This window comes from Symsagittifera roscoffensis, chromosome 4 (genome assembly GCF_963678635.1).
Source record: "Symsagittifera roscoffensis chromosome 4, txSymRosc1.1, whole genome shotgun sequence".
Taxonomy (NCBI): Eukaryota; Metazoa; Xenacoelomorpha; order Acoela; family Convolutidae; genus Symsagittifera; species Symsagittifera roscoffensis.
In genome coordinates this window covers 10,618,544-10,640,688 of record NC_087065.1, presented here as the reverse complement: position 1 = coordinate 10,640,688, position 22,145 = coordinate 10,618,544, and the positions used below count along the sequence as shown (strand labels likewise).

General features: G+C 38.8%; 1 protein-coding gene across 3 annotated transcripts in view; it reads right to left on the bottom strand.

Moving 5' to 3' along the window:
* The window catches only part of LOC134845287 (unconventional myosin-VI-like), a 238,167-nt gene that overhangs the window by 12,831 nt on the left and 203,191 nt on the right, over nt 1-22,145 (bottom strand). For 2 of the 3 annotated variants that reach the window (XM_063862231.1, XM_063862232.1), the window contains exons 2-10: nt 12,111-12,233; nt 11,939-12,008; nt 6,870-6,943; nt 6,410-6,539; nt 6,096-6,201; nt 4,479-4,650; nt 1,603-1,770; nt 1,284-1,367; nt 531-711 (exon numbers count right to left, since the gene is read on the bottom strand). In XM_063862231.1, the coding sequence (XP_063718301.1) occupies nt 531-711; nt 1,284-1,367; nt 1,603-1,770; nt 4,479-4,650; nt 6,096-6,201; nt 6,410-6,539; nt 6,870-6,943; nt 11,939-12,008; nt 12,111-12,224 (1,099 nt within the window). In that variant the 5' untranslated portion in view covers nt 12,225-12,233. The remainder of the gene's footprint in view (nt 1-530; nt 712-1,283; nt 1,368-1,602; nt 1,771-4,478; nt 4,651-6,095; nt 6,202-6,409; nt 6,540-6,869; nt 6,944-11,938; nt 12,009-12,110; nt 12,234-22,145) is intronic. The other variant, XM_063862233.1, reaches the window with a different exon arrangement.

The following is a 22,145-nucleotide window of genomic DNA, read 5'->3' as shown; positions in this document are numbered from 1 at the left end:
AGTATTTTAAAAATTTATTCATTGAGGTCTAACAGGATCGGGTAATAAAGGCTCAAGCACCAAATGTGTGCTTTCAACACAACAAATTCTCGAGGGGTCGAGCTCGCGTGGGGTCTAAAATTAACAGTGGTTGGGACATTTTTTGAACAAAAATGGAGCTTTTCATTGCGGGAGGTGGCCTTGTTTCAAAACTATCAGGGGGTCCTGCAAATTTAGATCATCTGATTAATGTAATGATGAAATCGATCCAAAAATGTTCTTGAACTTCTTCTAAAAATTTTAGTATTTAAGCCAGGCAACTATCTTTCAGCACGAAAAAAGAAAACAACTTTTTGATTTGGAGATCTCAAAAATGGCCTATTTTTTTTATAAGTTTGGGTGTAAATTTTATGGTATAAATATTCAAATGGGGCCCACCCCCTCATAAATAGTGGTGGCTCAATATTCCAGGGGGTTGGGGTCTATGAAGAAGTCGATTTATGTTGCGAGGTGAGGGGGTCCCGACAGTTGTGTAGTGCAGAGTATAGTACCTTCGGATCCGCTGGACTGGTCAAACTCTATATTTCCCAGATGGAGCACCCCTGCCACCACTCGGAAGATGTCTCCTATCTCCTGCTCACTCAATCCCACCTGCTTCATTGCAGTCTGCATCCGGTTGAAGTCATTCACGTCGTCCATCAGGGGATCCTTTAGAGATCCCTGCTTCAAGAACTGGGAAGAGAATAAGACATTTTTTCAACTACATTATGTATTTTCCGAGCGCTCCCAGAACAACATGAAAACCCTAGTTTGACAAAAATTTTCTCTGAAAAATAAAATCCACGGTCGAAAACCAGTCAGGATATTTTTCTGACCTTTACACTTTTGGTGTTCGATAGTCTAGTTTTCCTTCCTTTTAACCATGGAGACAAACTGAACATAAAAAAAGAAATCAAAAGTCAAACCACAAAAAAATCAAAATTGAACCTTAATAATTTTAAGACTTTATCATGTAAAAATCATCAAGACCTATTTACGTCTTCACTACGTTAATTACTCAATTACTCTTAATTTGAGCGTGAAAAAACCTAAAGATTTTTTCCTTGGAAAAACAACCAAAAAACACCCAAGACCTAAATAAGGTTATTCACTACGTTTATGAATTTTAATCATTCGTAAGTACATCTTTCTCTAAACATTTCTGGCTAGACTGGTTGCAAATAGGATTGAACATATAGGGAACTAATCAGTTTTAAAAACAATTACAATAAAGGTAAGCAAGGATAGAGAGATTGAGCTCTTACCTGTTGGCTTTTGGCGTTTTTGTCCAGGGAAGACAATGTGGAGCTGCTGTTTATGAAATAGCTGGTACAGCCATGCTTCAAATACTACAACAAAACAACAAATATAGGCAGATAGAACTTTTATGGTAATTTTGTACAGGGGAAAAACATCTCGTATATTTTTCAATCATATGAATCATGCAGGGGGTGCTTTAAAAGTTCATTCACGTAATTACAAGTGAGTTTTATATGAATACGTTTAGTCTTCCAAAACAATATCGCAGCACATTTAACTCCATGAACTGAAATTGATCAAAACATTGCAAGAATTCATTCGTACGCGGAACTGGTCAGGCGCAGACAAAGAGAGCTTCTTCCGGAGATCATCAGGAGCCCCAGCACAGAGTCTGTAAAACACGTGGTAGCTCCTCTCGTTCGCACTTTGGGTGGCAGTAATTCTACTCTTCTCCAGCAGATAGTGAGACACATGGCCACCCACCACTTGGAACTAAACAATACCATCGTATATCATCCAGACCATGACAAACCAGCCAAAGTTGAGCATAATCTACATAATCATTTAGCAATTATGCAACATTAAGAAAATCATATTTTGCAAGTATTTTACATCACGAAAATCATGCAAATTTCAAAACCGATGCAACAATCTTCGCCTATTTAATAAAGGCAGCTCACTATCGGTTTGTCTTTTCTTCGACTGTTGGGTTAATGTTGCACCGATATTACATAACTGCTTATATCATCGGCAGGTTTATAGTTCAGCTAATTTATATGTCAACTCAACAGGTATGAGTCTAGAAAATTTAAGAATAACGTTCTAGAAGCTTTTGAAAGAACAATATTTCTAATGCACGAATTTGTAAAAAGAGAAAAGCTCTTCAGACAACATATTTTTGGGCAAACTGAGCATAGAACTGGGTATAAAAATATTTCAGAAATGTGTGATCAACAATTGTTTTCCAATCGAATGAATGATTGTTCATTTTGTAAAACAAATCATCTTTAGTTTTTAAAAGCGAACAGAAAGATGTTTCACCTGCTTGACACACTGAGCTACAAACATCAAATTCTAACTTCAATTCAGTTTTTTATACATACCAAACGCTTTTTCACAACAATTTTCAGCAGAACAAGAATCGCCGATTGCTTTGCCAGTACAACTGAGCCTTCCCAACACACCGATTTAAGACTCAGAGCCCAAGCTCGGCTTCGCAAACACTTTCGAGAACACAACCAAAAAGCAGCTCTAACGAGTGAAATAAGAAAAAGTAGAAAAAGCCTCGAATTACCAAAAACTCGGCTACGCATCGGGTTAGAATCTGCGACCTAGCAAATTTGCGTCTCACGCACTAACCACTCAGTCACGGATGCTTAAAATCCCCCAAAAACTAGCCACCAATAACGCATCTACATATGCTAATAAATTGCCAATTCGAGCATAAGTAGCACTAAATACGAAAAGACACAATTAAGCATGCAATAAATTGGAAAGCATAAAAACTATTATGTATAAATTATTCATTTAAAAAAAATTCTGAGATACATTGAGTTGAAAAAATTCTGAAATCAAGCTTTTTGTCATTGTACTGCTGTTTGAAACGAATAACTTTTTTCGAATCATTTGATGAATTGCATCAGCTATGTTAATTTTTTGATAATCAAATGTCAAAGCCCATATGATATCATACAGCTACCGCAACCTACCGATTAAAACTGACATTTGCAAGTGTAAAAAGAAAAATAAATTCAACAATATTTGAAAAATTGCATAATTGAATTTTTTTCTATCTAAATTTCCAGTTATTGTTGTTCCGACAATTTAAAATGGGGAGGAACTTTGTATTCTGTTGTTTTAGTTTCTTGTTTTCCACGCAAAATTAGGTAGCACAAATAATAATCGGACTGGGCTGAGTGATATATCATATGAAAGCCCTTTCAGTCGTGATTCGAACAACATTTAAAAAATTCCAAAAATTTTTCCCAGTGCCGAGAAAACCCGGTTTGAAATTTTTGAAGGATAGGCTTATTATGAAGGGATAGTCGCAGATTAGTAGTAGTGCCATTAACAAGCCATGAATTCTTTATTCAAGCGCTAAAAATGGAGTTAAATAAGTTTCAAAAAAATTTTAGCGCCATCTTGGGAATAAAACTTCAGCAAAAAAAAAGGAAAAAATTATTTTTTTTTATTTTTTTTTATATTAATTTTTTTTAAGAAAACTTTTTCCAATATGCCAATTTACTATGAATACCGGAAACGCCTAAAATCTAGTCTTTCATTCAGATCCTTTCATCACGTTCTTTTAAGAATATGGTCGGAAAAATCTGTGCTACTTGCACAGCAACCAGCTATCCTTGTTTTTTTTAGAACACAGAGACAGAGTCGAAGCTTCGCTTCACAAACACTAGCGAGAACACAAAAAGCAGCTCTATAAAGTGCAATAAGAAAAATTAGAAATAAGCCTAAAAATTTGGCTACGTCTCGGATTCGAACCAACTAAACATTCAGCAACGGTCGCTTAATTGGTACTAAACACTAGCCACAAATTAAGCAGAAAACAGATGCTATGCAATTTCCAATGCTACAGTGAAATTTCCAAATAAGTGAACACTTGTATTTGCGAGTTGGATTAGAAAAAAAAGAAGGTTCGTAATATTACACTACGCTGATGGCTAGTGTAAATAGCAATTGAATTAGTTGAAAAAAATATTACTAAAACAGGTGGTTATAACAGCTAAAATTTAAACTTTAATAGATCAAAATTGGGAGCATCTGATTACGGTGTCTAATTTGGTCTTAAAACTCGAAAATAAGAAAGTGTCTATTTCGAGAAACACTGGTCAAAATATTTGAGTTTTTCTATTAACAACGCTTGTTAAGAACCCGAATGGCGGCTGAAAGGGCTTTAAATTGATACCACACTCGAACTCTTAACAGCTTTCTTTGAAGTAGTCAAAATCGGCTGGAAAAGGCACACTACGCCATACTTTCTTCCCACTTCGAGAAGTGGCAGGAACAAAAAGTCAAAAATAGAATCCTAATACTAAGATCCATGTCAAAGCATTGAAATAATACGTCGTTAAGTGAAATTCGACTACACCTAAAATAAGCTTCTGACCTTATCGAGGTGGATTCACATTACTTCTCCAAACTTAACTCAAAATCGCATTGACTCAGCACACCAATTTGTGACTAACCCTTTCGTTGTAGTGCACTTCGACGAACTTTCCGAACCGGGAGGAGTTGTTGTTACGAGTGGTCTTGGCATTTCCGAAACTCTCCAGGAGTGGATTTGCTTCTACAATTCGCTGCTCAATGCTAGTCATGTTAGGAGATGCTATTCCTGTATGCGCACTCTCTGTTAAGTACCTGAAACACATTTCATAGCACATATATAATTTCGAATTGTTTCTGGCATTATCAAATTGTTCCTTGCATTATAAATTATGCCCAAGATTCAGTACGCATCTCACTGGCTTAGAACCAATCACTTTTAAAACGTCATCTTATTAGTGTTAGCAGAAGCTAGAAGGTCATCTAGTGCTTTTTATTCTCCTACACATTTAAAAGGATAATGGAATCATTTCCAGGGCAACCATCTCATTTTCTTCCTTCAGGCTCGGAACATTAAATTTCGCATGAGTTATGGTGATTACTTCAGGAAATGCGACAAAACGTTGTCTTTGAACTTCTGAAGCAAGCACCTAGCAGAAGAAACTGTAAAGCCAAATAATGTACACAGAGGCGAAGTTGTACTTCACAAACACAAGCAAAAATATGACCGATAACGCTACTGAGAATAACTGAATGAGTAAAACTTTGAGTCTACATAATTTCTTAAGTGACGCACGCCAATTATGATTCTACATAATTGTTAAGAGACACAAGCCAATTATGACGCATTGGCAGTACCAGTCAACTTGAAAAAAGAAATCGACGAACGGAAATGAAATGAACTTTGAGACACAGAGGCGAAGCGGAGCGTCGAATCATTTGCGAAAAAACACTAACATAAAAAAATATTAGTCAAAAAAGGAAAAGGTTGAAAGAAACGAGGTCAACCAAAATTTTGGCATGCCTCGATAAAACTTCATCCGAGACAAACATGCTAAGCAAAACATTTGAATATTTTACTAGCAACGGAACAAAACTTACGAAGCGGAAACAAAGCCGACAATTTTTTGAGGACACCAGCTGAGCTGAAACAAATTGATTTAGTAAGAAAAGTTTCAAGTCCCCTGAAACTAATGTGAACAACACTTGCTATAAATAAAAACTATAATATAACTGCCTAAAAACAGTGATGCAGAACAAAATTTGAGCATACAAAAGAAAATCCGACAATTCAATTTTTACTGACAAACAATTTCCATTTCATACATGAAAAAAAGTTCCGCCCGGGACTCAAACTCCAGACCTTAGGGTGCAAACGCGACCGCGTTATCCTTAGGCCAAAGGGAAACAAACCTATAAGTTGTTAAGGCTCAATAATAAAGAAGGAGAAGCAAGAAAGATTTGTGAGAAAAGTTGTTTACGGGAAAAAAAGTCTAGTTCCCGATTATAAGACATTTGCTCTCGCAAGTGCAAAGGTCAAATCGAGTATTTGGTCGACTTCCGTTTTTAAAAGACATTCAGATTGTGAAAAAGGAATCGTAAAAGTATCAACCAGCAGAACTTTTGGGTGAAAAAGGAAAGCATGCTCGCGGAAATCTATCTTGGTAAAAAGAGTAAAATATATTTTTTAAAGCAAAGGAAGCTCATAACTACCAAAGTAAATATTTTATGATTGACAGGATTGGTTTACTCGACCATACCTCAGCATATACTTAGTCGTTTCTGTTTTTCCTGCACCCGACTCCCCAGATACAATGATAGACTGGGAACTTCGTGTTTTCTTCATCTCACGAAGGGCAAGGTCACCTGAAATGTAGCACGTTTTCTTTGTTTCAGAAGCAACACATTTTATTGAACAGAACTTTCGTAAAAACAGAATCCTTAAAATTTTTACGATCTTTGTATTTACAATTCTTCTCACCCATTCCAGCATATACCTGTTTCACCAAAGAAATCAATCAAGGGGTTTTGTGCAATATCTTTCAACAGGGATAGTATATACAATTTTTTTTACCAATTGCAAACACGTGTGGTGGCATAGTTCCCAGTGATTTGCCCTTGTATTTCTTGATTGTTTCCGAGCTGTAGAGATTCTTTATGTCGTGGTACGGATTAACAGCAATCAGAATATTCGCCACATAGGTCTGAAACATTTTTTGGTCTCACTAATCATGATATAACATTTGACAAGGGTATTTAGGTGCGTAGAAAGCAACCTTCACTCGTTTTTTAATTTCAAAATAAACAAAATTTGAGAAACAGCACATGCCAAAAAAGCGTTTCCTCAAAAAGTCACCGAACAAGATTTTTTGTCGGCATTTTCTGAAAATCACACTCTATCAATAAATAACCGCACTCTTCACAGTACGAAATCATACCCATTTGGTCTACCGTACGCGCTTACTTCGACGTGAAGATTTACTTCAACGGGACGCAACTTAGATCTCAATGCAAACTCAATTTAAAATTATTACGTATATCTGATCGTGTTTGTAATGATTTTTGGTGTTGTTCAGGAGGGTAGCCTCATTGAGATACATCAAAGCACCTAAACAGAAACAAACATCGATAAGATCTAATTTGGTGAAGAACAAGTTTGGTGACATTCTCAACAACTTTGGATTTCTGGGGATCATCTCCAAACCATTTCATATATCTTGCTGCTGTTAATATTGTTACGATTTAGCAGCCAACGCTGAATTTACAGTTGGCTTTCTGCTTTATTTTGGGTTTTTTCTTAAATAAACCGATTGATAGAAATATGCTTTCATATACTGAAACTTTCATCTTAATTCTGACTTAAATGGCTTTTGAGCTGAGCATAACTTTTCGGAAAGGCTCGATGATTTTCTAGTTTTCTAGTACACAACTGACTGAGCAAGTTTTACCTAATACCGCATAAATAAGTTAGCCGTAACTTGTTTTTTTTCATAGCTCCTCTTTAGCTTCATTTCTCCGTTTCTACAACATCATTGCGCTAACAACAAACAACATGAAAAACATTTCCTGTTTCTTTAACCAAATAAAATCAATATCCTTTATTACTAACTGTTCCATTCCATTAACATTATCAATGCTTTCTTTGAACAAGCTTAAGTATGACTCGACTTAAAATTGCTGAGGAAACAACTTTAACTTCAAGATAAAATAATGTCATTTTTTACTGACGACTGGTTGGCTCAAATTGTTTAAATTGGGTGGCTGATTTAATTTTTAAAAATTGGCTTCAACCTGTTACCAATGGAAGCAATAGAATCTAACTATGCCATCAAAAAGCTTGAAAAAATGGAACAAAAATCTCAGTTAGAAACACTAATCTGTTGATTGCTTATTAAAATGAATGAAACCAAATAATTGAAGCAGAATCTTTATATTTCAACTACGTCCCAATATTTTGTTTTTATTCAATTAATATGCATTTTATAAAAACTCATCAACATGACGCACACTAGCAAAATGATTTCCTCTCGTTTAGCCATTTAAGTGTTTATTTTTATTGGGTATTCTAACGGCTAATAAGAAACGTAGCACAACTTAATTCAACCACAGTATTCACTTTAAGCTTAAAGCCAAATTTATTTTTTCTCAATTTTCTGCTGTTGTTATGGGTAGCAAAAAGAGTTGAAATTAAGCTCTAAATATGGAGGCAAAGCGAAGCTTCACTTCACTTGCGATACAGAAAAAAAATCAAGAACTACAATATTGAAAACATAGCCGACTGACAATTGGAAAAGAGTAACTAAAGCAAGGAAACTGAAAAAACATTGACTTGTATTTCCAAAAACCTTCAACTTTTGATTTTCGCAAAAACAAATAATTTGTAGAACAATTTATGATGGACACACTTTTGATAAAAATTAACCCAATGTGAGAAAACTAGATCAGTACGTAAAATTTTTATTTCGCTGGGAAATCTGATAATCAATATCCATTTTCAAAATCAGAAGTCGATCACGTTTTTCGTGACCTTCCTTTTGCTGTTCGATAGTGGAGTTTGCCTACCTTTTAACAGTGGAAATGCACTGAACTTGAAAAGAAACCACAAGTCAAGCCGCGAAAAATCAAAATTGAGCGTGAACAAATTTTACACAGAGTCAAGCGGAGCTTCGCCACACTTGCGATGCAAATCACACATTGCGGTACAAAATAGTGAATGAAACAAAAGAGAGGTAAAAAAAGGTTCTGAAAAAATTACTTGAAAAATTAACTAGATAAAAGTTGAAAATTACCGCAAAAAAATCATATTTGTTTTGTATGAAGTTCATTAATAGCCCTCAAAAATAGAAAGCATTTACCAAGCAACAACAAACGCGAGACACTTTGGATCGAAACCTGTTGAGCCAAAAACAAAACTGTTGTGATGAAAAATTAAGCGTTTACGACCCATCCAATTGAAACACATGATCCCAAACGGATATATTTAGCACTCGAAATAACGCAATATAAGTTCACTAAGTCGATATAACATAAACTGAAACAGTTTGAATATAAAAACAAAACGAAAAAAAAAATACTCAAAATTAGACATGGTAAATTAAAAAAAATTGTGAAACTCAGTTATAGTAAAAACTGTTTAAGTTTGAACAAAAACCATGCTTTAAAAGTTATACAAATAAAAATCCTAACCGATAAAAAAAATGACGTATAAAAAAAAGAGAAAATGAGCCAAAAGAAACTAGGACGAGAACACGAACCCAAAAAAAATTACGATTTTTTTTGCAGATAACTACAAGTGAAACGGGCTTGAACTAATTACTACTTAATTGATAGTACTTCTATTCAAATTTAAACGTTTAAAGATCCTGTAGAAGTGAAGATCCTCTAGAAGCATTGAAGATTTCGTGGACAAAGTTGTTTACGGGAAAAAAGTCCAGTACCCGATTGCTAATCGCAAGGGTAAAGACTTTCTTCCAGAAACAAAAAACAAATAGCAAGTCCTATATAAGAGTACTCATTACGTTCATTACTCTTCGAAAAACGGACCATGCCCACTCAAATTCCTAAAAACTCAGAAACTAAATTATAAGCAAATGATACTAATTTGAAAGGAAAAGAAGACAAATCAAAGCCAACGGACAATTGGTAACCACTCAAGGACAGAGCAAAAAAATGATTGAATTTTCTTTGAATAAAAAATATTTTCATTATTTCAATTTTCGAGTTCGAGTTTTAAAGAAAAAACTACCTGGAAAAATCTTTGAATTTCAAGGATTTTTCAAGGATCAGAGTTTTCGAGGAAACAACAATTTATAAAACTTCAAAATATTGTCTGGACTGATGCTTTTTTTTGTGAAAAACAAGCCCAGAAACTAATTCAATAGCGTTTAATGAAAATTCAAAAACAATTATCAAGCGAAAATCAAATTGTTTCCAAGAAAACTTTTAACCACAAATTCTATTCTGAGATTTTTAATGTTTTGTGCAAATCGGAAGAAAGCATTTAAATTATGATTACCTCGAACAACCCAAAACTAGGTTGGCAAGCCAATTAGATATAAGCCCGAAATCATTTTTCCGAAAAACTTTTAAATCGAAAAAAAACCAAGGAAAATGTAGGAAGTCAAGGTCAGCAGAATTACAAATTGCAGGATTAAATCAAAACATAGAAAGCAACTTCAATGAAAACTGCATGAGGCAAATATTTCTATGATGTGGCAATTAATCCGACAAACATAAGCAGACAAATAATAAGCCGACCAGTTTTTTGAAACGGATATTTCTTGATTGAAAAAAAATAGGTCTTGGTCAGATTCGAACTCAGAGCCTTTGCGGTCCCAGTGGTATTCGTTATCTCCAGACTAAGCATGCCGGAGACACGTAGATATTTGAATTCATTATGAGCTAAGTTAAGAAGTGATTCCGTTAAGCAAGTTGTTAAACCGAAAAAAGTCTACATTCCGATTTCACAACGCTTGCTTATTGCAAGCGTAATAAGTCCGAATAAAATCGATAGAATAAAGAAAGCTAAAACATAGTGAGATAGACTCTCGGTTAAAGATGTGAGAACTTCATCCTTTGACAAACAAAAATTGAAAAACCTTTAACAAGACAAGATGGTGCACCTCGCATTTAATATGAAAAAGATAGATGAAAAAACATTGAACGTTTTTTTTTAAATGTCCGTTTCAAATGATTGTGAGTCTCAAATATTCATTCAATCATATTCTCAGCCGTATAGTTTACTAGAAACTGCAATATATTTAAGCTATAAAAGGCTTTTTGTCTTTTGTTTTAGCCTATTGCAGAAAATGACAATCAAAACATTAATCAAATAAGGAGACGACTAAGCCAATATAACATCTAATGAAATCATTAATTTTTTTTCCAAAAAATCTTGAAACAAAAAAATCAAAAAGTGAAGATTTTACTCCGGAAAAAATTAGTCGAGAAGGGCGATTCGGCGACGTGGCGATTCGAAAGGCACTGCGAAATTTCAAACAAAAACTTTCCCAGTATCGAGAAAAACCAGTTTGAAAATTCTGGTTTTTCGTCTTAATTCGAGCGAATAAAGCGATCATGCAGGCTTACAATAGCTTATTGTAATGGCTTAAGAGCTTACAACAGCCTGATTTCAATCGTAAATACTTAGTTTTACTTGAGTAATGTTAATTTTTGGACTATTTTAGCACCTTTTTGGATTCCAAAACTTCAAAAAATTTCAAACAATTTTTTTTTTCGTTTTTCTAGTCAATTTTCAACAAAAAAACTGTTTTTCAATTTGCTTATTTTACTAGGACCGTCGAATGCGCCTAATTTCTACTTTTTTGTTCGGCTCTTTTTGATGACATCACGCCGAAAAGAAAACAACCCTAATTTGAAAACCTTTTTGTTGTATATTTTAAGACTGGTCGTAACATTGTGTGCTACCTGTACAGTAACCGGCTAACCCTTGTTTCAACTCGTATCTGTTCTGCTGGCCATCAAATCAAAAAAGAACAAGCAAAATCAAAAGTCGGATATGATGATGATGATTTAAAACAAAAAACTAATTGGGAAACAGTCGAAAGAATTTCAGTCAAATCAAGAAGCCGAAAGAAAAGTTCGAGCGTCGTAAATAAAATTCTTAAAAACTTAGTAATAACATAAAAGAGGTTTTTATTGGAGAAAAAAACAGAGCGGACCCTCATCAGGCCGCTGCATGAAAAAATTAGTTCCCAATCACGCAATTATTTTTCTCTAGTAAAAAAAAAGTAGTAACCCCGCCACAAACACAATGACAAGTATATAGAATATAGGCAATGCAGGCCTTCGCAAACAAGAAAAACGCAAGAAAATATATACTGTGAAAAACATCAGTTACTAAGGGATTCAAAACAGGACATTAAGTGTCTTGATTCTTAACCACTCAAAATCGTAAGTATAAACCAGTTATTTACAATTGTGGACGTTTCAAAAGTTACAGGCTGATTGCTAGCATGCAAATCTAATCCAAAGAATTTATTATCAGTAGCGAATCTGTCTTGGTTTCGAGTCTTATCTCTGAACGCTCATTTAACAAAACTCCTAGGTCCAAATTTACTTATATCGAAACAAGTTTACTCACTGTTGTCATCCAACCGTCTTTCGGAGTCATCTTCTGCAGGGAAAACATTGCTGTAACTGGTTTTAATGACCTAAACGAAAAAACAAAGGATAATCAGAAATGATAATTGTTCTAACAATTACAATCAATCAATACATTTTTCGATAACATTCATTAAATCAAACACAATTACCTTGTCTCTGCTTAATGGCTCAACGGTAATTTCGGTTTCACTGATATCTGCGATCGTTCCAAGAATGAACCCATCAGTTGGATGTGGTGCCCAAATTTTCTTTCCACCATCCATTTACAAGCTGGAAAATACAGGCTTTTAAGGTGTGCGAACGATCTGCAAAAAAAATTCATCACAATTAGTTGATTTTGATATTGAAACAGTCAGCAAAAATCTCAAGAAAATAAGTATCAAATTTTTCATGACTTAGGAATCAGAATTCAGAGATGGTATTTACTTAAGATACGGATGGGAACCGACCAAAACCCCACTCACATCTGGTGCTAATTTTAACTTGACACATGCTCTACACTGTGCAAAGGGCGGTTACACACAGAAGACACAATGAAATTAGAGACACATTCGCCAACCTCATGACCTTGAGCCGAAACTTCAGCCGTTGCAAGGCTGAAGCTTCGTCAACAATTCAACTACAACTGAAGATGAGGCACGACTTGACATTAAGGCAAACGGACTCTGGGGTTCACGATTTACCCGCGCTTTCGTTCATGTGAAAATTTTCAACCCCCATACCAAAACATCGCGAAAACTGCATAAAGACGCATATAAAAGTCACGAAACGCTGAAGATCTCCAAATATCAGCAAAGACTTTTAAACGTAGAGTAGAGTAGCTTCTGCCCGTTAATTTTTGGATGCACCAGTGGCGCTGCTCCTACAGCCACGCGGACGATGCAGCGATTAGAGGAAAAACTAAGTGAGAAAAGACAAGAAACCGTTCCAGAATCGATAAATTATTTAAGAATTAAAATAAGCTTCGCGCTCCTGAGGAGCTCTATACTATGTATAAGGCGGTGCAGATGGCTGCGCAAAGTTCAATTTATCGACAACTCCATTAGCGCTATTGTAGAGTAAGGACGGCTAAGATAAGTTAATATTACGATGATGCATTTAATGCTGATTTATGACTTCATTGATAGAATGAAACCGCTTGCTGATATATATGCATTTTTATAAAGCTGGTATAAGCCTATCCAGCTTGTGCACTTGCCGTAAAAAAACTGAAGTGCCTCTTTTGTAATTTAATTTTTTTTGAAATCAAACTAAAAAGAAAGCATATAAGATATTTGTTGCAAAAACAGTTTTTTTTTTCAAATTTAACGAACAACAATATCAGACTGACCCCAACTGACGCTTTGAGCCTGCCTGCTACGCTTCAAGGATTCAGCGCGCACACAATCCAACCAATTGTAAACAAAAACAAGGTTAGCCGGTGGCTGTGCAAGTAGCACAGAACGTTCTGAACAAAATCTTCAACAAAGACATAAAACGCTTTTTCATGTTTTTTTTAAATTAGTGTTGTTTTTAGCAAGTCGTGTGATGAAAACTCTGACTAAAATCCAGAATTTTATCATATTCGAGCCATAGTAAAACAGCAAAACGGGAAAATCAGGCCAAAAAAAACTTTCGCAGAAATTGTTTTGAAATTTGAAAGTTTTTATTTTAAAGATGGCGCTTAAATACGAAAATTAATTCTGGTAGACTAGATCGCAATAGATCAACAGCATTTTTATCGCTTATTCTTCTATAATAAGCCTGATCACTTGCTATACTCAATTCAATTTCGATCACAACTCAAAAATTTCAAACGGTCTTTTCTCGACACTGGGACTTTATAAATTTTTTTTAATGTCGTTCAAATCAGGGCTGAAATGGCTTCAATATTATATGTCACTACTCCATTAACGATAAATATTCGTGGTGAATACTTTTGGTTGAAAAACAGAGCCTGCACGCTCACCTCAATCACTCGAAATCAGACTTAACTTCAAACTTCAAACTTGTATTTCTTTACTGGGAATTTTTTTCAGACCTACGACTGAAAATCAAGGAGGCTACGGACGAGGACAAGATTAGAAGGCTCAGAAGCGAACTTAGTCAGATCCTCGCCAAAATTCGTGCCAAAGTGAAGAAAGCGAAACAGGACAGCCTCGACTTGGTTTTGACTGAAATTGAAAGCACACCAGACAATGCGAAGATGTTTAAATCTGTGAAATTCTTGTTACGAGGGAAGCGGCAAAACCCGACGATGAAGGATGGCAACAATCACACAATTACATCACCGGAGGAGAGATACGAGAGCATCAAAGATCATTTCTATCAACATGTCTTCAAGAAAGAGATCGACGAACTTGAAAGCGACACTTCACATGAACCGTTGGATAAGCAAATAGCCGAAAGTGAATCAGGATCTGCGCTGAAGAAAATGAAGAACAGAAAGGCTGCTGGGCTCGATGGCATCAGCGCCGAACTGCTCAAATGCACACCAGATATCCTAGTAACGAGCGTGACCAGCATACTGAACGGTGCATTCGAGCAGCACGCCGACATGAAGCTTTGACACAGAATCCTGGTTCCACGGAACAATACAAATCCGACTCTCAGAGTTCAAGCCGACATGGCAGAGGAACAACGGACATAGTGTGAGGATTGAAATGGCTGGTCGCGAAAACTCAGAAGTTTCAGTTGGAAGTGTATTTGACAAGAAGCGACATTTCAGCTGAATTTGACAAAGTTGACAGAAAACAGCTAATCAATACATATCACAAGATCATTCCACGAGACGAAGTTCGACTATTAACAACATTTTTGACAGAAACTAACCTGGAGATTAAAAATGAGTGTTGACAGAACCACGAAACATTTCCTACCAACATCGGATCCCCCCAGGGAGGCGGAATTAGCGGAGTCAGCAAAAATGTGTACTTTGAAAATGTCCTTAAAGATGTGAGACAGGAACGAGATAAAGCGAAACCACCGGCTTAATTAGACCACGATTACTCAATCCCGAAACCAGACAATCGATTTACGCAGACAATACCGTCTTTATAACGTAAGGTGAAAACGACTCAACTTGACTTCAAGAGAACGTCACTACCATCTTGCAGACGCATCGACTCAAAGCAAATCGGGACAAGACCGAGATCACAGTGATCAAACGAGGAAATAGATCAGAAGAGAAAAAGAAAAAACGAAGAAGATCGGCTCGTTATTGGAAGATTCTGAAAACCTGATACGTAGGAAAAGGCTAGCCTCAACAGCCCTAGCAAAACTACAACTAGTCTGGCGCAGCAATAAAAGCAAACTGAGATAACGATTGCGACTGTAAAATTGCGTGGTGAAACCGTTACTGCTCTACAACTGCGAAATCTGGGGTCTGAGCAAAAAACAACGAAAACTAATCGACGCCTTCCATCGCCAAAAAATACGAAAGCACTAAAGATCAAGTACCCATACAAGATATCCAATAAACAACTATACGAACGGTGCCACTCATCCCAAGCTTTACTCGAAATGACCAGAAGACGCTGGAATGCTCTCGGCCACATATTACGTCTATTAAAAACAACACCCTGCTGGCGGTCTATGATCCAGTATTTCAATCAGGAAGGATTGAAGAAGTTCCGAAGAAGACTCCGCACCACACTAGTGACCACAACTAACTAAGACATCAAAGTATTCGAAGCAACAAATCAAGAAACAGCAGCAATCTTTGAAATCGAATCACTTGAGACACTCGAAAACCTGTTTCACCTCACTCGAATCGAAGCGACTCAGTCCTTTAAATCTAACTGAGCTGTGTACGGGCTTACCTGACCTGACCTGAATTTTTTTTTGGATTTTTTGGGTCGTTCAAATAGGGCTTTAATTTGATATATCTCTTGATCTATTCCGATGATTATTTAGGGTACCAGTTTTACATGTAAAAAAAAGGGAAAAAATTGAAACTCATCCAAGTACTAAGTTCTTCTCCAATTTCAATATTTAGAACACTTCAATAGAATTTCGAAAACATTTCACAAAAACAATAGTATGTTATACTTAATTTCAGATCCAAAGTTATGTAACATTCGCCCGGAAGTACAAATCGACGGAAAATAAAGCTAAGTCCTAAGACGACTGGCCAACGTCTAAACAGAGCTCTACATGCTTTTCACCGTCTCTACCAAAGCGAGTTCTTTGGTGGTCTTTCTAACATCGGGTCGACAAAAAAGTTACTGTTCTCCGGCTTCGGCCAGAACGCTCAAATTAACTTAATTACATGCAAAATTAGTGAGCTCATGGCTGGGTCTCAGTATCCCCAGACCACGAGGTAACTCCTAAAATCAGGGCTACTACTATTTATTGAATTATTGTTGTTTTTGTTCAGTAGATAAAAATCATCATCTCCATCGAAGATGGATCAATCCTTTCCCACAACTCCTAGCTTCTCATCCTCGCAAAATGATTTCAGATGTTAATTAAATTCAACTCAAGACATAACCGGGGAGCTAAAAGTTTATATAAAAGAGTTTCAGTTCAACTCCCGAGACCCCTGCGGATTCCTGAATCCGGGGAAATAACGCCTGTATCTTCCTTCCGGAAGGCTCTCTTCCACCCTTCACCGTTGTTGTGAACGGCCTTGCAACTATTGTAGCGACACAATAGTTGCAATAGTTGCAACTCGGAGCGGTCTCTGCTAACTCTGCTGTTTGTTGTTGTTTTTCTATCACACTTCTCGTAGTTATCGCTATCGCAACTATTGTTGTTCTGATTTTATTCTGGTTTTCTTCCAAAATGGCCGTTTTTAACGCTTCTCAGAATTATTACGTCATCATTTCGAATTTTTGAAATTTCAAAATACCAGAATATCTTGACCTTAACCGTTTGACCAATCGTCCCAATAACGTGGTTAATCTCTTAAAACAGTCAATTCCGAAGGTTAGCTGCTAGTTCTTCGAATCTGTCAAATCTGCAGTTTTGTCCATTCTGGTCGAATGTCACATACTCCCCGGACAGCCCGGTCAATGTCCCCATTGAATCTCGCAATGTTCGTAAAATTGGTACAGTGTCATCGAACAGAATTTACAAAATGCACGAAACTACTTTTTTCCGCGTCATATCGACTCACTGCATATAAATGGCATCATACTACATTGCTATAGCCTTCCAAATTCTTTCACTAATCTGCACCTTGAGTATATGACTTAAGATAAAACATCTTTTCTGACTTCCAATGTCAATGCCCTGATTTAAAACTTTTTCTCGTAGATTTTTAAAAGATGTTGGTTTGCAGGACAGTCCTGGCAACCAACAAGCTAAAATTATCCTACCGTGCTTCTTCCCTTCGGATATATTGGTTATTATTGTCCTTAATATTAAAACTAAGTAACTCTGTGATTAGAAAAAAACAATGAAAAAGTCTCCCTCTTCAAGAGATTATCCAAGTCTTTCATGTCACCACAAAGTGATCAGTCGCCCTAGTTGATTAAAAACAACCATGCAGGCTGGAATATTTAAATATACTCTTTGCTCAAGCCTTTCTAAATAAATAGTAAGTGTCTCTAAAGCCACTAACTAAAATCAAAATGCAAATTTATAAATGCAACAAATTCTTTAATGTTCAAAACTCAACGATATGTTTCAGTTTTCAATTACAACTTGGTTGCTTGGTTTCTCACTTGAGTTTTTGTCACACACAAAACAATTCTGAGTTTTAACATCTTCTTTTCTTCACTTCTTTGTTTCTCTTTTTTTCGTCGTTTAGAAGTTCTAAAATTTCTAAATTGTTTTAATTTTCTTTCTTCTTGCATCTTGTTTTTCCGGCCATTTGTCAATGCTCCATTTCCTTCTCCTGTGACACTGACTCTGCACTTTCAGTTTCTGTGTCTTGCAACACATCGTTAGCTATTCTGACGCTGTTGGAAGCAGTCCTCCAACACTTCTGCTCTTCTACCCTCTGTTTACAACAAGTCAGGGGATCCACGTTAGATTCTCTGTTCCTGCAGAAGCTGTTGTGGAGACACAACGTCACGTTTCTTTCCAAATCTTCCTTCAACATCTCTTCTTTTTCCTTTCCACTACGTTCACTTTACCAGGAAATTATTTTCACAGCGGTGGTCACTGCATTCCGATGAGTCACGAAAGCTCGCTTGAAAGCTCTTGCCCCAATGTCCAGCTGATACCCACTGTACACTCTGCCGTGCTTCGACATATGCTTTTTGGCATATTCATACAACCATGCAGTCATGTTGGCTCTGATATTTTCGCAAATAACAGATCTTCGCTCATGAGATCCCGCAATACGTGCCGCTCACACCAGTTCAGCGCACTACCGTCGACTGCTGATATGAGGTTCAGGTGCAGCACCGACCTCCTGTATGCTTCCACCTTAACATCAGGGAACGCAAACGTGACTGCTGGTCCATAAATCACTGTCACAAACTCTGTGGCTCCTCTGATCAACGCGAAAGGATCGGTACTCATAGCTAAGCTTAGATCAGTTAGCAGGGGCATGCCCCCAACATGTCGTCTCAGGTCTTCCTCCCTTTCGATCGTCTCATCCTCTCCCGTTCCAAAACGATTTTGCTGCAAGAGATACTGGATAAGAATATGTCTCAGATCTCTTATCTTATTCCACGAGTCCGTGGCTTTCTTCACGTCGAATTTCCTCACATTCTCTCTCATCTGCTCTGGGTAACGTGTCAGTTTCTTTGTCCTCCCAAGTTTGCATGGGTAATCGCAATCAATGTTAGAAGCCCATCTAAATGCAAGTTCTGAACTCCTTCGGTGAGCAGTATCATCGGTGCCCTTCACGAAGCTTTCTGCTCCGAACGTCACAAACAAGGCTAGTAGTTCCTCAATTGACACTTCCACTACTGCTTGGAGGAATTCCTTGATCGAATAACGAGAGAGTTTCGGGTAGACTTTGGCCAAGAAGGGCGCTGTCCATCCTGGCTCCCAACCCTTCCAGCATGCTATCTTCCGTTCAAAGCCTTCTTCTCCCTTCACGTTCTGGGTCCAGAAGGTTTCCAGGGTAATTTGGCACATTCTGTTTATAAATTCGGCTGTCTTTTCTTCAGCATTTTCCGCCAGGTTCACCTTCTTCAACAAGTAGGCGGGGATTTTCTTGATCATTACTGGGCCTTGCTTAAAAGCATCCGCACTCATTGCCGCTACTCAAGGAGTTAGATGTAGCCACTGATTAGCCTCTGGTTTGGTTCTCAAAACCATTGCCTCCAAGTGAGCTTTAGTCTCCTGGGAATTTTTCCTTCTCTCTCTTTCTCCTGTCGCTTCCATTCCTCTGAACCATAAGTCGCTCGACATCGCTACAATCACTCGATGGTCGTCGCCTATTCCCGGTTTCAGTTTGAGCTGTCGACTGAAGTTGGACAGTTCCAACCCCAGCACCTCGTCCAACACTAGCATGTGTAGCGCATGGTCCTTGAATCCTCTCATTGCGTTCGAGATAACCGACCACACCGCAGGTAGCTCAGCCCTGAGTGGTCTCAGGTTCTCCATCTCTATCATGCGATTTGGAGCCTATATGATTACATCATATTTCCCTTCCGAAAGCAAGGCCACGATCGGATACACGAATGTCAGTCCATCCGGGAGATGTGCATACCCCGGAGACAGCGCGAACATTGCTCTCGGTGTCATCTTGGTGAAGGACCCCTCCTTCATCGTATCCACCACTTCACCCTTTGACTCGAGGATGTCTTTTATTGCTGGCCATACAGCATTTTCTGCCGTTGTAGGCTCTCTGAGTCTGCTCAGGAAACCTCTACTGTGTAGATGGTCATTGATGCCAGCAAACACGATCGTGATCGGATTCCTCTCCGTCTGTCTTTGTACTCCGATAGCCATTGACACGGATTGCAGTAGGTCCGGATCGACCGCTGCCAACATTATAACATTCGGCCAAAACAGAGACTTGGAAGTGTGTACGAAATCTGAATTCGCTACTATCATGATCTTGGCCTTCCTCATTTCTGCCTTGTCGTACGCGGCAAAGATGGTCTCATCTTTCTTTATCGCTTGCAATCCGCCGTATCTTTGGGCATCACCTTCCTGATTCACTTGCTTCGGGTACGTCCTTTCTTTCACATGGCTTGGGGGTGTTTTCACCTGTCTGAATATCTTGACATGCTGTCCAATCGGTGCCCTCGTCGTCAAGAATCTCCCAGGTCTCTCTTCTCGATTTCCTTCATCGTGATTCAATCTCACTTCTTGTAATGGTCGTGCGTTCACTGGTCCCATTGTGTTGTTAGAGGGCAGTCCCGCTAGGTCAGCAAACCTCAAGGCCGTCGTGGAGCAGAAGTTTATGCCAGCGGCTATTAACCAGTCTACGCCTGTTATCGAGTACAGTCCACTGACCGATAGCCTCGCTCCATTCAGCATCCTCCTGGCATCCACTGCGAAGCTCACCTTCTGAAGGTCCAGTTTCATCAGGTCATCTTGTACACATGCCAGGGAGAAAGTATGGGCCTCGACCACATCAGAGAGCCTCTATCAGGACGTCTCTCCTCTCGACTGGTCTTGTAGTCTCCGATCTCGTGTCCGATCTAGAGGTGCTGGTTGTCTCCGCCCTCGGGTTGACAGGCCCTAGTCTTCTCCTAGGATTAATGGTTCTCCTCATTGGCGCTTCTCCCAATCGATATTGAACGTCTGATCCTTGACCTGGTTCGCTAGAGCTCTGCTGTCTGTAGTTCGTCACGGCCGGGACTGCCCCCAAGCGTGTTTCCAGGTTAGGAGGCACAAAGGTGGTAATCACCGGCTCGTTCGATGCTCCCTCCTCCTTTAGCACTCCTGTGTCAAAGAGTTCTACTTCCAGTCATCCAATCGTTCTTGGAAGACTCTGTTCAACCAAGCCTGTCCTTCTATACTATCGAAGTGGATGCCGTCCGTAGTCAGCCTGGCCTGATCCATAGCTCTCAACTCATGTTCGATGTCCATGAGGATCATCCTTCCGCATTCCGACTTGCGAGATTCCTTAGGATGTTTTTCCACCTGACTACTCCTTTGTTGTGCCTTCTCCCTGTTGCAGTCAAACTCCTCGCATTCATTGGCACAGTGCAAACGGTCAGTACAGCGCAGTTGAACTTCTGCCAGAGAGTGGTAAACAAGCACACCATCATTGATTCCCATAGTGCTTCTTCCTCATCTGAGCTTCTCGAGATGTTGCTCGTCCCAACCAGGATCATCACATTGGGGATTCTCCCTGGGTTCATCAACTCCACCATCCGAAATAACTGGGCTATGGTCGCGCCTCCGAAGGCCATCACCGTGGTGACCCAAGAGGCCCTCAAGTTCAAGAGTATTCTGACTAAGCTATCTCCCAGTATCAGATGTGATGTTCCCAGCGGTGGTTGCTGCAGGTTCACTACCGGGTTCCAGGTCGCTCGATTGAAGCAAGCTCTCGGATCCGCCTCCGGAACTCCTGTGAAGTTATATCTCAACTGATTGTTCTTCTGTATGTCTATTACCCGTGACACTTTCTTCGCCGGCATCTTTCGTATCCTCCTCTCTGGGACCTTAGAGCTCCCCATTGGTGGCGTTGTGTCGCTAACTCCCTGTCTGGTCATCACGCTTTGGGAGAGCCGTACTCTACCCGTATCGTCGATTGTTCCATAGGGTGCAGTCACCCCGGAACCTGGCGCATTCTTGTTGGCGACTAGTCGTCCAGCTGTCTCTATCAGCTTCCTCACCGTTTGTTCCACGCCTGGGTCACCCAAGGTGTCACTCGGGTCCGGGATTGTCACTCGACCTGTTGTTGCCGGGAGTCGCGTTTCCGTTGTCTGACTCATCTCTCGAGGCGTCAAGAGCTCCATCGGGGACTGCCCACGAGGAACACTCCTTGCAGGTATCACCTTCTCCACGGCTGTTGTCAACGCCATCCGCTCTTTGTAATCCCGCCTCAAGCGCTCAATTTCTTCACCCTGTTTTTTGTTGCAGTCTTCGAACAATCTGTTCCACCCGTCTCTCTCTTCTCCCTTACTGAGCATTGTCTTAGTCAGCTCATCCAAGTCCTTTCTCGTCCTTTCCAGCTCGTCTTTCATTCCATCTAGATGTTGCATGGTTCGGTTCGTTTGAACCCCCTGTTCTACTTTCGCCCTCTTTGGTGACACAGCTGCTCTCAGTGGTGAACCAGACGAGGCAGCCTCGCTGTTCATCTCTTGATGTATTCTCGTCAGCCCATACTTGGGCTTGGAGGG